Genomic DNA, 14,401 nt, shown 5'->3' on the forward strand with positions numbered 1-14,401 from the left:
GAGGACCACTCACTCTCAGCTCACTCCCAGCCTGAGGACCGCTCACTCTCAGCTCACTCTCAGCCCGAGGACCGCTCACTCTCAGCCTGAGAGAGAAAGAGCCTGTAGAGGGGACTTGGCCAGTCAGGTGGTGAGGTCTGGGTGAGGTCTGTGTGTAGGTGGTGAGGTCTGTGTGAGGTATGTGTGGAGGTGGTGAGGTCTGTGTGGAGGTGGTGAGGACTGTGTGGAGGTGGTGAGGTCTGAGTGGAGGTGGTGAGGTCTGAGTGGAGGTGGTGAGGTCTATGTGGAGGTGGTGAGGTCTGAGTGGAGGTGGTGAGGTCTGAGTGGAGGTGGTGAGGTCTGGATGAGGTCTGTGTGGAGGTGGTGAGGTCTGGGTGAAGTCTGTGTGGAGGTGGTGAGGTCTGTGTGGAGGTGGTGAGGTCTGTGTGGAGCTGGTGAGGTCTGTGTGGAGGTGGTGAGGTCTGTGTGGAGCTGGTGAGGTCTGTGTGGAGCTGGTGAGGTCTGTGTGGAGGTGGTGAGGTCTGTGTGGAGCTGGTGAGGTCTGTGTGGAGCTGGTGAGGTCTGTGTGGAGGTGGTAAGGACTGTGTGGAGGTGGTGAGGTCTGGGTGGAGGTGGTGAGGTCTGTGTGGAGGTGGTGAGGTCTTTGTGGAGCTGGTGAGGTCTGTGTGGAGGTGGTGAGGTCTGTGTGAGGTATGTGTGGAGGTGGTGTGGTCTGGGTGGAGGTGGTGAGGTCTGTGTGGAGCTGGTGAGGTCTGTGTGGAGGTGGTGAGGTCTGTGTGGAGGTGGTGAGGTCTGTGTGGAGCTGGTGAGGTCTGTGTGGAGCTGGTGAGGTCTGTGTGAGGTCTGTGTGGAGGTGAAGAGTCAGGGTCGGTTGTTTGTCGCGCACTGTTTGGTGATAAGTGATCATTTCGGTGAGGTGAAGGGTAAGCTGGTGCTCCCTGTTCCACAGGAATGAGGAAGGAGAGCTCGTGTCACACGTTCAGCTCTTTCTCTCAAACCGTGCAGGGAGTAAGGATTTACATCAGAATGGCCGAAAAGCAAAAGAACAGCACTGCTCTTGAACACGCTTTCCAAACACAGCAGCCGCCATTTAAAATGGAACTAAAAAAGAAAAATGTATCGATTCAAAGCCCGTTTTGTCATTGCTCCCTTACATTAAAAAAGCACACAAAAACCTTTAGTTTAATTACCTTCCTACAGAGAGCAGGGCAGGAGCATCTTTTTGACTCATGCAGAACACAGAGCTTCTGAGCTCAGCTCCGACAGAAACAGACAAACTTCTGAAGCTCGTACTTCACAAGCAGAGGCTTCAGCTGCAAGAACGCGGAGACAAAACATCAGTTCAGACGATTGCAGGGAAGAGGCCATAATACAGGGCTTTACGAAGAACTGCAGAGGGCTCCAGTAGAATCAGCCCAACAGAGGGCCTGATTCCCTTCAGCCCATAACCAACGGCAGGGTCAACTGCTGGGCTGCTGGTAGCAGTGTTTGCCCCAAGGTCGTTTTGTCAAGGAAGGTTGTCTGTCTCAAGGTCGACTCACAGACACCGTGGCTCGTTACTAATCTAATCAGCACAAATGAGGGAATAGCTGCTCTGTTTTCCAAACCAGGCTGAAAGGACAAAAGTAAAAGTTGAACCAGGATCAGAGAAGATCTTTGATGCGCACCTACGCCCAGCCAGAGGTAAATAAGAGCACGCAGGACAGGAATTCGGGGTGGACATTTAAGAAATGTGCTTAAGAAAGAGAGAATAAAGTCTGAAGACAGTTGGGCTCCCTGGCAAACTCATTAATGCTTGAGACGCACACAGAGAGTCTGGGACTTCAAGGCCAAGCCACTAATCTATATCTTAAATAAATAGGCCTAATCATCTTAAGCTCCTCTAATGAGCCATTGTGTCAGTGTGGGGCCCTGCTTCCTATTGGCCAGGCTCAGAGCTTGTGTCAGAGTGAGGCCCTGCTTCCTATTGGCCAGGTTCAGAGCTTGTGTCAGTGTGAGGCCCTGCTTCCTATTGGCCAGGCTCAGAGCTGGTGTCAGTGTGAGGCCCTGCTTCCTATTGGCCAGGGCAGGGCGGATTGTTTTGTTCTTCATTTTCACTCATTTAAGATCACCAGGGTTACTGGGTGCTTGGAGTCATTTGGAAATAATTGTCTAAGTATTATAAGCATGAATGGGGAAGGGGGGGAGGGTAGTTGGGGGTTAACCCACAAACTGGGAGACTGAAATAGGTACGTATTGAAATCACATTCATACAACAGTGTTGTTGTATTGTTATTTGTTAATAAATAACTTGTTATAACTTGTAGTTAGAGACCAGAAAATGACAAATAAAAGGGAGGAAGTGAACGACACGGGTGTGTGTGAGGACTGCACTCAGCATACGGGGTTTTGGGGGGGGGGGGGGATTTAGGGGTGTGTGAGAGGACTGCACTCAGCATACGGGGGTTTTGGGGGGGGGGGGGGGATTTAGGGGTGTGTGTGAGGACTGCACTTAGCATACGGGGGTTTTGGGGGGGGGGGGATTTAGGGGTGTGTGAGAGGACTGCACTCAGCATACGGGGGTTTTGGGGGGGGGGGGGGATTTAGGGGTGTGTGTGAGGACTGCATTCAGCATACGGGGGTTTTGGGGGGGGGGGATTTAGGGGTGTGTGAGAGGGGGAACTGAACTGAGCATACGGGGCTTTTGGGGCAGGGGGGGTGGGATTTAGGGGTGTGTGAGAGAGGGAACTGAACTGAGCATACGGGGCTTTTGGGGCGGGGGGGGGGGGTGGGATTTAGGGGTGTGTGAGAGCTGCACTCAGCATGGAGTGGAATCCTGGCTGATCTACAGAAGAGAAGAACAGGTCTCCTAATGAAGCACCACTGTCCTCCGCCATCATTTTCAAAGGAGCGCAAGATTAAAGTCAAAGGACCCCCCCAATGGCTTCAAGTCTGCGCTTCTTTGAAAAACACCCCTAGTGTACAAAGCCCTTTTTTCCCCTCTGTGTCCCCCCCTCTCCCCGACTCTGGCTTTTTCTTTTTTCCTTCAAATAACTGAAGCTGCACTTCAGCCACCCTGCCTGTCCCATCATTAAAAAGGCACGGGTGGGGGGGGTGGGGGAGCACGCGTGGTGGAGCACCCCCCCCCCCCAACCCCCCCGACCTGCTCTACACAAACCAAGGTGCGCCGTTTAACTGCAAGCGACACCTTTTTTCCCTTCCCACAGAACCGGCGCCCCGGCGCACACACAATAAGATGAATAATTGATCGTCCCCCGGCTTCGCGTGTTAAGAACACAGAGGGCCCGCCAGCAGCATTTTCACTTCACATTTGTGTCGTCTCTGGTCTCCCCGTTAATCTGCATCTGCAGCACCTGCCCCAGTCAGTACAGCGCCATCCCGCCTATCTTTCATCTGCACGCTGCTTCTGGAGCAAAAACACACAGTTCCAACAACTCATTATCCAGCAAGAAACCAGGACAGACTGCATTTGATAGCTCAATGCAGCCTTTCTTTCTTTTCTTTCTTTCCTTCCTTTTTTCTTTCTTTCTTTCTTCCTTCGTTTCTACCTGCAGTTAACCTTTCCTGGATCTTTCAGAGATCTAAAACATTGCTTAAGCACAATCACCAGCAAAGTTTTTTTTTATTTTTAAAAAGAAGGATTAAAAAAAATCACCCAGGCATGCAGACGCGCTCCAGTTTTTGACTTCCGCCCGGTCGAGCCACTGCGGGATCAGCATGCATTAAACATCAAGCAATTAAAAAGCCAAAATATTACTTATTTCAAACCCAGACTGCAGGTCATGTTGTTTAAGGAACTGCTTAAAACCCCTTCCTCTTGAACAGGATAAACATTTCAGCAGTAAATCAGAGAGGGGGGGAGAGAGGGAGAGAGAGAGAGGGAGAGAGAGAGAATCTGCACCACTCAGAAACAGCCCCCTTCTCTCCGACCGAGAGTTGGAGTTGGGGAGGGTTGGGGTTCGTTAGTTAGGGGTGCGGAGTTGGAGTTGGGGAGGGTTGGGGTTCGTTAGTTAGGGGTGCGGAGTTGGAGTTGGGGAGGGTTAGGGTTAGGGTTAGGGTGCAGACGATATGAAGGACGCAGGATTTTATACATCAAGAGAAAATATTTATACGGCCGAGGCCTCTGGAAAGAAACGTCTGTTTAAACACGGCTCATTGGCAGCACATGAAAAGTCACCAATCAGAGGAACATCAAAAAGCATAAAAACCGCACACACCCCGTCCGCTGCCACCGGGAGACGGCCGCGCGAAAGCGCTAACGAAAGCGCTAACGAAAGCGCTAGTGAACAGCTGGAACAGACCCGCGCCCCCCCCCCCCCCACTCTGTGATCAGCGATCAATAACCCAGCGCTCAGAGCATCACGGCTCATTCAGTTCAATTATGAACCCGCTCATCTTTAGAGCAGCACAATGTCTGAAGGGCTTAACAGATCACCAGGGAGGAAATGCTTCGGCCTCCTGTGTCAGAGAGCGTGGAATTGTGGGAAATTAGCACATTCATGTAGATTCATTTCCCTTCTTGCGAAGGTCGCAGAACCCAACGCAGAAGCCCAATGCAGAACCCAACGCAGAACCCCAGTGCAGAAGCCCAGCGCAGAAGTCCAGCATGGCTGTGTTCATAGCACAGGCATCACCACGCTCCAGTATGCTACAGACAGACTGACCTGATCTGACTGACGGTCACAGACACACTGAAGCGACAGAAGGAGGGAGGGGTCGGCGGTGGACATATTGCGCAAGGTTAGCCCCCCCCCCCTCCCCTCCCCCCCCAGGGTCAGCACTCTCAGCACCCGCACACACACACACACACGCACACACACACACACTAATGCAGCCAGCAGCTGCGGGGAGCACCACACTACTGAGATTAGCGAGGCTGTAGGTCTGCCACACAAATCTCTCTCTCTGGACTAATACGGAGTTTACTGCTCTCTGTGAAAAAACTACTTAACTGCAAATGCACTGAAATACTCTCTGAATACTGAAAGGGCATTTCAGCCGGCACTGAAATACTCTCTGAATACTGAAAGGGCATTTCAGCCGGCACTGAAATACTCTCTGAATACTGAAAGGGCATTTCAGCCGGCACTGAAATACTCTCCGAATACTGAAAGGGCATTTCAGCTGGCTATTTCAGTTGTACCAGAAAGAAATGCTTATGCTGGACAGAAAGTGTGTGAGTGCCTGAGGGGGGTAAATGAGTTCCTCACTAATAAAGGCAGCTCTTCGTATTTAGGGCACATACAGGGGACGTGGTCGGCTTGTTCTCTGAAGAACCCTGCGGATGAGTAAGAGAGACTGTTTAAATACATGAGCAACTCTTTTCCCTGAACTCGTTAGCTATATCACCAAATAACAACGTGAGTCCTGCATGTAACTGCAGAACAAACTCTCCACCAATCAGCACTGATGAGGATCACAGCTACACAGAGATTATTTAACTTTCTAACAAGCCCTTAAATTCCATCGGGACCGTTTCTGGCTGCTGTGTTCCAGTGTTTTTCTGCACAGCCGTCTGTATTTGGGCCTGAGGTGGCCTGTTTACCGCCCAAAGGCTGAGGAAGCTGCTGTTTCCCAGTGTCCATACCGCTCGGGGGTCTGAGCACACATCCGCGTGAGATCCGTGAGGTCGCTACGCATAGGGCCTCATTCACTGACACCTTTAGCACATGGAAAACCCTTCACCACACACCACTAATAACACAACCAACAACTGGTGCAAAACAAATACCATAACCAATCACTGGTAATGTTATTAGTTTTCCTGTACCTCCAATTTGACTCAGGGCCTCAATACAGTGAGTCAAAGACTCAATATGGTGAGTCAAAGATTGGGAGTGGAGATGGGGGGCTGCGGTGATGGGGAGCTGGGGGGCAGCGGTGATGGGGAGCGGTGATGGGGAGCTGGATGGGGAGCGGTGATGGGGAGCTAGATGGGGAGCGGTGATGGGGAGCTGGATGGGGAGCGGTGATGGGGAGCTGGATGGGGAGCGGTGATGGGGAGCTGGATGGGGAGATGGATGGGGAGCGGTGATGGGGAGCTGGATGGGGAGCGCTTTTCTGCTGATTGAATAGAGACGTGACCGGGCCTGACCTCGGAGAGACTCGTGGTGGGAACTCTATTACCCCACAATCCCACACAATTGGGTTTCCCAGCCAGCACTGCGTCCTGCCAATCGAATCACGCGCGTCTGTGACAGGAAGCACCCCGCCTCACAGCCATTATTAAAAGAGCTTCTTCATATCGACACGGAAAGAAGCGCAGAAAACGCAGGAAATGCATGAAACCCGCGTCTCACGGCAGCGCATATTAATACAGGAAGAACAGAGGAACGCCGTCGGTCCTTCTGTAACAGTAATCAGGTGCTTACGCCAGCAGAACAGCCCGTAAACGTGCGCCGCGAATCTGCACTCTCTGCAAGAAGCTCTCAACAACAAAGGCGCATTTTAAAGAAGCCACAACTCTCACACAGGAACAACAGGGCTATCTATCGGGGCCTCGTCCTAATGAGATTCTAATGCCATGTTTTGGGAAGAAGAATAAAGAAGTCGGCACTTCAGAGGGAAAAAAAGAAGAAAATTGAGGCTGTGCAAAGCAAATAGAATTTGCTGCTTGCTGGTCACGGACATAATTAAATTGCTGTCACAAACGAGAGAGAAAAATGAACATCGTATTTAATGTGGTTACCTTCCCACAGCCAGCCGGAGACTGAGGGGTGTGTTTCAGCTGCACTGGGGGTACAGACGGACCGGATTACTCTGTTTACGGGGTTATTGAAGGTTTGGCTCTCCGAGCGTAATGCGGACACAACGGCCTTATCGCTGGAGCTGCTCACCCCAGCTGAGCAGCAAGATCCATTTCGGGCGGGAAGTTGCCGTGGTACCACACCTTTCTGAGATCGGACCCGGGTTTGGACTCTTTGGACCCACGAGCAGACGCTTAAGACTGGTGAAACAGGCGGCGATGAAGTCTGGGTCAGGAACAGAGGCTGAGGAACGTTCAGCAGGCGTTCTTTCACAGAAAGAGAAGAATGGGATTCCTGGCATTTACCGTACCGCTTAAAAAAACGTCTATTTATTTAAAAATTTATTTATAACCAACTGCTCTGTTTTACTTGAGTCAGCCATGCTTCTGTTAGTCTGGAGTTCTGGATTTTATCCACAGAAATGCAAAGCCAGTGGTCTTTTGAGCAAATGTGTCAGGGCTTGCTTTGGAATTTAAAAGAAGCTCTCAGCCACCAAGAATTTCCACACCTGCCACAGTTCAGTTATGAGCAGGTAGAGAATCTGGTAGAGACTCAGGTAGACACTCAGGTAGAAACTCAGGTAGAGGTACAGGTAGAGAGGCACAGGTAGAGACTCAGGTAAAGACTCTTAGAGATGTTGATAGAGACTCTGGTAGAGACTCTGGTAGAGACTCAGGTAGAGACTCAGGTAGAGACTCAGGTAGACACTCAGGTAGAGGCACAGGTAGAGACTCAGGTAGAGACTCTTAGAGACTCTGGTAGAGACTCAGGTAGAGACTCTTAGAGACTCTGGTAGAGACTCAGGTAGAGACGCAGGTAGAGACTCAGGTAGAGACTCAGGTAGAGACCCTGGTAGAGACCCTGGTACAGACTCAGGTAGAGACTCTGGTAGAGACTCCATTTTGTCATCACCACACCCGAATGGCTCCTCTGTAATTGGCCCTCTTTCTGAAACACTAACACACCATCAGACTTTATTGCTGCCCATCACACAGCGAAATCTAATCCTTCATTCTGTTTTCCAATTACTGTAAAGCAGCAGGCTTAAATGAGGGGAGGAGATAATGGAATTAACTTCCCAACTTAGAGCAATTCTCCGTGGCACAATGATCAGATATTCTCACAGCCTGAAATTTATGTAAATTTTATTCATCTATCATTAGTTATTACCACTGCCGCTACATAAAAAACACTTTTCCTGAACAATTAGACCTTAAAATGTTGCTTATTAATTAGCCAGGGGACACTGATAGGCCCATCATGAATATTTAAGAGCCTCTATTTCACAACATTAAACTTTTGACATTCATGACAGGAATGTGTGGTGGAGAAAAGCATTTGTCTCATCCTGATTTCTGTTATTGAGCTATAACACAATTTTAAGTGCCTTGTGTCATGACAGAGGAGAAGTGAGCAGAACACACAGTGTCAGGTCCATGATTGAACTGCACTACACCCATTAATACATAATACACAATAATAACTGCTATTCCTGGTTATCTCTTTGTTTGTCTACACAATCGTCCTATTCTTGAAGTTTCACTACAGCGCATAATGAAATCAATATGCTGTCATTGAAAGTTTGGAGGTAAGACAGGAGAGTGAAATATAAGCTCAGCAAGAGAGTCATTTTTCTGACGGAGGGAAAGCAGACCACGCCGTTGATGAGGATGGATAAGGCCTAAACGTAAAACACACCTGCCACCGCGCTCCACTGCCACGTGTAGAATTAGGCCCTTCTGTCTCAACACATTTAGTGGCTCTTTGACATTTAGACAAAACACCTGTAACATCAATAAACTAAAGAAATGTAAAAATGTCTGCTTCAGTTAATTCCACACAAACTGAGGGGAATAATGAAATCACTCCTTTGGCAGGTCAGCAGCTGGCTACTGCGGACTGGTTCAGGCCCAGTGTTGGGACTACAAATCAATGAAGCTCATTGACGACACATTCAGACATATCCATTTTGAGCTTTGGCAGATCATATTTAAGAGTCTGTGTGCATCCGTACATACACATAAACCTACACACACACACACACGCACACGCACACATGTGGCCCATTCACACAGATTACTCAGGTTTGTCCCAAGATGACCCCCAGACAGACTGTAAAACAGGAAGTTTGGCGTTCAGAAGCTTCACTGAGAAACTGGGCCAGTCACACATTTTCCTGCCTTCTCTTCTTTAACTACAGCAAACAGCACAGAAACGTATGACCAGACATCTGCCCCCCTGCCCCGCCCTCCCCATCCGTCATCAGCAGCTTTCTCCAGCCCTCCCTCCAGCCCCCCCCCCCACCCCCCTCAGGCCCCCTGGTACATCCAGTAATGGCTATTTGATGGACCTCATAAAAACAATCCATATATTGACCCATCCTCTTTTAAGACTAATTTGCACCACAATCAATTCTGACAATTCATAGGAGGTGACAATTATAGGAGGGATCCCTACTGATTAAAAATGTCCGCCCAAACCTTTTCTTTCATTTTTGTTTCATTTTCAATCATATTTCTAAGAAAGGAATTCAGGGGTTACATGTAAATTTTTGTCAAGTACATGTTCATTGTAAGGCGCTGGTTTTGTGGTTGCTGATTTTTCTGTTGTAAAATGGGAAAAGATTAAGAAAAGCAGTACAGTGTAAACATGTTACGTTCTGACGCTCATTACTGAACAAACAGAATGAAAGCAAAAGATAAACACAATAAAAGCTTTATGTTCACATACAGCCAGAAGCACCTGCTCATTTAACTCTGCTGAGACAGGGCAGCTGAATGGTGCTTTCTACCATGTGAGATCTTCACCAACCTGTGTGTGTGTGTGTGTGTGTGTGTGTGAGAGTGTGTGTGTGAGTGTGTGAGTGTGAGTGTGTGTGTGTGTGTGTGTGTGTGTGTGAGTGTGAGTGTGTGAGTGTGAGTGTGAGTGTGAGTGTGTGAGTGTGAGTGTGAGTGTGAGTGTGAGTGTGTGTGTGTGTGTGTGTGTGTGTGAGTGTGAGTGTGTGTGTGTGTGTGTAGCACAGTTTTACTGAAAATCACTTTGTTGCCTGGAACAGTAGAACATGGTCACTCACCAGAAAACTTCCAAAGGCTGAATTAAATATGGCAGCTGCCTGGAAATACAAACAAAGAAAAGTTGGCATAAATATTAATCATTAAACGCTGCAAACTGCTTGAATGGCATGGCTTTTTACTTAAACCTTACACACAAACACAAACGCACACACACACACCAACAATACAGTAAACCACTATAGGAATAACATTTCATAATGCAATTCAACAATAACCAATGCTCTTTTTATAAAACAGACAAACCATGGAGAAATACAACTTAAATCCATCAGCAATACCCGAAAATACATACTCAAAAAACAATAAAACAAACTTTACCAAGCTACATAAGATAACTCCGCTCTGCTCCAGAGAATGAGCTGCTCCAGAGAGCCGCTCCAGAGAATGAGCCGCTCCAGAGAGCCGCTCCAGAGAATGAGCCGCTCCAGAGAATGAGCCGCTCCAGAGAGCCACTCCAGAGAATGAGCTGCTCCAGAGAATGAGAGCCACTCCAGAGAATGAGCTGCTCCAGAGAGCCACTCCAGAGAGACGCTCCAGAGAGCCGCTCCAGAGAGCCGCTCCAGAGAATGAGAGCCACTCCAGAGAGCCGCTCCAGAGAATGAGCTGCTCCAGAGAGCCGCTCCAGAGAATGAGAGCAGCTCCAGAGAGCCACTCCAGAAAGCCACTCCAGAGAGCCGCTCCAGAGAGCCGCTCCAGAGAGACGCTCCAGAGAGACGCTCCAGAGAGACGCTCCAGAGAGACGCTCCAGAGAATGAGAGCCACTCCAGAGAGCTGCTCCAGAGAGCCGCTCCAGAGAATGAGAGCAGCTCCAGAGAGCCGCTCCAGAGAGCTGCTCCAGAGAGCCACTCCAGAGAGCCGCTCTAGAGAATGAGAGCAGCTCCAGAGAGCCGCTCCAGAGAGCCGCTCCAGAGCCGCTCCAGAGAATGAGAGCCGCTCCAGAGAGCCGCTCCAGAGAATGAGAGCCACTCCAGAGAGCCGCTCTAGAGAATGAGAGCCGCTCCAGAGAGCCACTCCAGAGAGCCGCTTCCTTACGCACCAGCATCATTAATTCAGCTACTTTGATCATTTCATTACATTATTAGTTTCCAAGACCCATCAATAAATAATGTCCACTGAAGCAGAGCAGCCACACACATGCAAATCCACAGGCACGCACATACGCACAGACACACACCCGCGCAAATGCACACGCAGGCACTCACGCACGCACACACACACACACACACACGCACACACACACACACACACACACACACACACACACACACACACAGACCCACAGCCAATGACTTGGGTCTCCCAGCATTTTGTGATCAGGGACCCAACATATGGCACTGGGAAAAATAGCAGGACCTCTCAGGTAAACAGAACAGCCTCTTCCTGGCATCAGCATAACCTGCAGACCTGCAGTCTCTCTAATAACACACGCACACTCACTGTCTCACATGCACACACACACACCCACGCACTCACTGTCTCACACACACACTCACACACACTTGCTTTGAATTAAGACTCAGTATTCTACTCCTCCTCTTAACTTAGAGAACAAATGTGAATGTACCCCCAGCAGCCACAGGCAGCAGCCTGGCTGCCCAAATCCCCTAAATCCCCCAAAAACCCGGAAACAGCTCCCCTTCACGCCACATCTGTACTGCGTGTCAGTAAGAGACCCGGGCGAGTACCAGGGCTGCATGCTCCAATCCCAAATACGACTGTGCCTCAGTACCCTGGAGGGACGCTTTAATCCCGGATAAATTTCTTATGTCATTAAATCCACAAATGATGGGTAAGCAGAAAGCAGACTATCGCTGTTATCCAGTATAAGGGCCCCTACCAAAGACCTGTATAAGGGCCCCGACCAAAGACCTGTATAAGGGCCCCTACCAAAGACCTGTATAAGGGCCCCTACCAAAGACCTGTATAAGGGCCCCTACCAAAGAGAAACAGCCTAAATAATGATGCATGTGGATATGAATATTATAAATAAGGATTCTGTTCATTTAAACCAGCTTTACAGGCCAGGTGTCCCTGTGATAGAAAAATTCCTGTGAATAAAAAGTTCATTTATACAAACAGAAGGCTGCACTTCAACGAAATGAACTGTAGGTGAAAGAGCGGGTCACAGCTTAACAGACAGAAATGGGACTGCATCCAATCAGGACTCAGGAAGGCGGGTCGGGGTTCAAGGGAAGTAGGCTGTCCAATCAGGGTTCAGGGAGGCGGGTCGGGGTTCAGGGGAAGTTGGCTGTCCAATCAGGACTCAGGGAGGCGGGTCAGGGGTTCAGGGGAAGTTGGCTGTCCAATCAGGGCTCAGGGAGGCAGGTCGGGGTTCAGGGAAAGTAGTCTGTCCAATCAGGACTCAGGGAGGCAGGGTGGGGTTCAGGGGAAGTTGGCTGTCCAATCAGGGCTCAGGGAGGCGGGTTGGGGTTCAGGGGACGTTTTGCAGACATTTCTGTTTCAGAGAGAAGCACATCTCCATTCAGCGCAGTGGGGACAGGAAACAAATTCAGCTTCTGCAAGATTCAAATGGAGTCAGGTGTCTGGTCCCCTTAAATACATTAAGCTGTTTATGGGAGGGGGTGTTTAATGAGGGGGGAGGCAGGGCCTGCCAAAACTGATGAATGGTGGCAAGACCGGCGGAGAAGGGGGTGGGGCTATGAGTGGGACAATAGCTGTGAATACGCCAGGATAAGGCCCCCCCGACCCCTGTCCCTCACATCACCAAACCCACCCCCCAGGGACCCATTTGCTCCTAACACAGTTATTACAAAACGTTTATTCAAACATATATTCTGTGGACGATGACAGCTAATGAAATAAATCTTGTGTGTGTGTTTTTACATGCTGTGTAAGAACAGGACTTTCTGTGTTTTTACACACTGCGTAAGGACAGGCACATCAAGCAGGATTCATGGATTGCAGATTATGAGCAGAATCTCTGAAGCAGAGATCAGTGCACTGGAGCTGCAGATTATGAGCAGAATCTCTGAAGCAGAGATCAGTGCACTGGAGCTGCAGATTATGAGCAGAGATCAGTGCACTGAGGGCAGGGCGGGCTCTCCCGTCCCGGTTGATTTCAGCTCCGTATGAATTATTGACCCGCCAGAGAAGGCGCTGCTCATTACTGAGGAAGTGTCAGGCCTGGTTTGGGGGGAGCGATGGAGTCCGGCTCTCTCTCTGAGCTGCACACACGCGCTCCATGTTTAATTCGCCTGGACTCCCACCCGCACACCGAGGGCGAGGGCTTTCACCTGCACGTCTGCCACCGGGCGAGGCTGGCCCCAGGGTTAGGAAAACCCATCGTTAGAGGCCGAGGAGAGGCCGTCATTAGAGGCAGCAGAGAGGCCGTCGTTAGAGGCAGCAGAGAGGCCGTCGTTAGAGGCTGGGGAGAGGCCATCGTTAGAGGCAGGGGAGAGGCCGTCGTTAGAGGCTGGGGAGAGGCCATCGTTAGAGGTTGGGGAGAGGCCGTCATTAGAGGTTGGGGAGAGGCCGTCATTAGAGGTTGGGGAGAGGCCGTCGTTAGAGGCTGGGGAGAGGCCATCGTTAGAGGCCGGGGAGAGGCCGTCATTAGAGGCAGCAGAGAGGCCGTCGTTAGAGGCTGGGGAGAGGCCGTCGTTAGAGGTTGGGGAGAGGCCGTCATTAGAGGCAGCGGAGAGGCCGTCGTTAGAGGTTGGGGAGAGGCCGTCGTTAGAGGTTGGGGAGAGGCCATCGTTAGAGGTTGGGGAGAGGCCGTCGTTAGAGGCTGGGGAGAGGCCGTCGTTAGAGGTTGGGGAGAGGCCGTCGTTAGAGGCTGGGGAGAGGCCGTCGTTAGAGGTTGGGGAGAGGCCGTCGTTAGAGGTTGGGGAGAGGCCATCATTAGAGGCAGCAGAGAGGCCGTCGTTAGAGGCCGGGGAGAGGCCGTCGTTAGAGGCTGGGGAGAGGCCGTCGTTAGAGGTTGGGGAGAGGCCGTCATTAGAGGCAGCAGAGAGGCCATCGTTAGAGGCTGGGGAGAGGCCGTCATTAGAGGCCGGGGAGAGACCATCGTTAGAGGTTGGGGAGAGGCCGTCGTTAGAGGCTGGGGAGAGGCCGTCGTTAGAGGCCGGGGAGAGGCCGTCGTTAGAGGTTGGGGAGAGGCTATCATTAGAGGCTGGGGAGAGGCCGTCGTTAGAGGTTGGGGAGAGGCCGTCATTAGAGGCTGGGGAGAGGCCGTCGTTAGAGGCTGGGGAGAGGCCGTCATTAGAGGCTGGGGAGAGGCCGTCGTTAGAGGCTGGGGAGAGGCCGTCGTTAGAGGCTGGGGAGAGGCCGTCGTTAGAGGCCGGGGAGAGGCCGTCGTTAGAGGCCGGGGAGAGGCCGTCGTTAGAGGCTGGGGAGAGGCCGTCGTTAGAGGTTGGGGAGAGGCCGTCGTTAGAGGCTGGGGAGAGGCCGTCGTTAGAGGCTGGGGAGAGGCCGTCATTAGAGGTTGGGGAGAGGCCGTCATTAGAGGCAGCAGAGAGGCCATCGTTAGAGGCTGGGGAGAGGCCGTCGTTAGAGGCCGGGGAGAGGCCGTCGTTAGAGGCTGGGTAGAGGCCATCGTTAGAGGCCGGGGAGAGGCCGTCATTA

The 14,401-nt window shown here is 50.9% G+C and overlaps 1 protein-coding gene across 10 annotated transcripts in view; it reads right to left on the bottom strand.

Annotated features, from left to right (window-relative positions):
- The window catches only part of slc10a7 (solute carrier family 10 member 7), a 61,858-nt gene that overhangs the window by 36,635 nt on the left and 10,822 nt on the right, over window positions 1–14,401 (bottom strand). For 9 of the 10 annotated variants that reach the window (XR_004766304.1, XR_004766305.1, XM_035427479.1 and 6 more), the window contains one exon: window positions 9,820–9,858. Coding sequence is in view for 7 of the 10 variants with exons in the window: in XM_035427479.1 (XP_035283370.1) it covers window positions 9,820–9,858 (39 nt within the window). In the remaining 3 variants the exon portion in view is untranslated. Of the gene's footprint in view, window positions 1–9,818; window positions 9,859–14,401 lie in introns of those variants that run through there. The other variant, XR_004766307.1, reaches the window with a different exon arrangement.

Source organism: Anguilla anguilla, chromosome 7 (assembly GCF_013347855.1).
Source record: "Anguilla anguilla isolate fAngAng1 chromosome 7, fAngAng1.pri, whole genome shotgun sequence".
In the NCBI taxonomy this organism is placed as follows: Eukaryota; Metazoa; Chordata; class Actinopteri; order Anguilliformes; family Anguillidae; genus Anguilla; species Anguilla anguilla.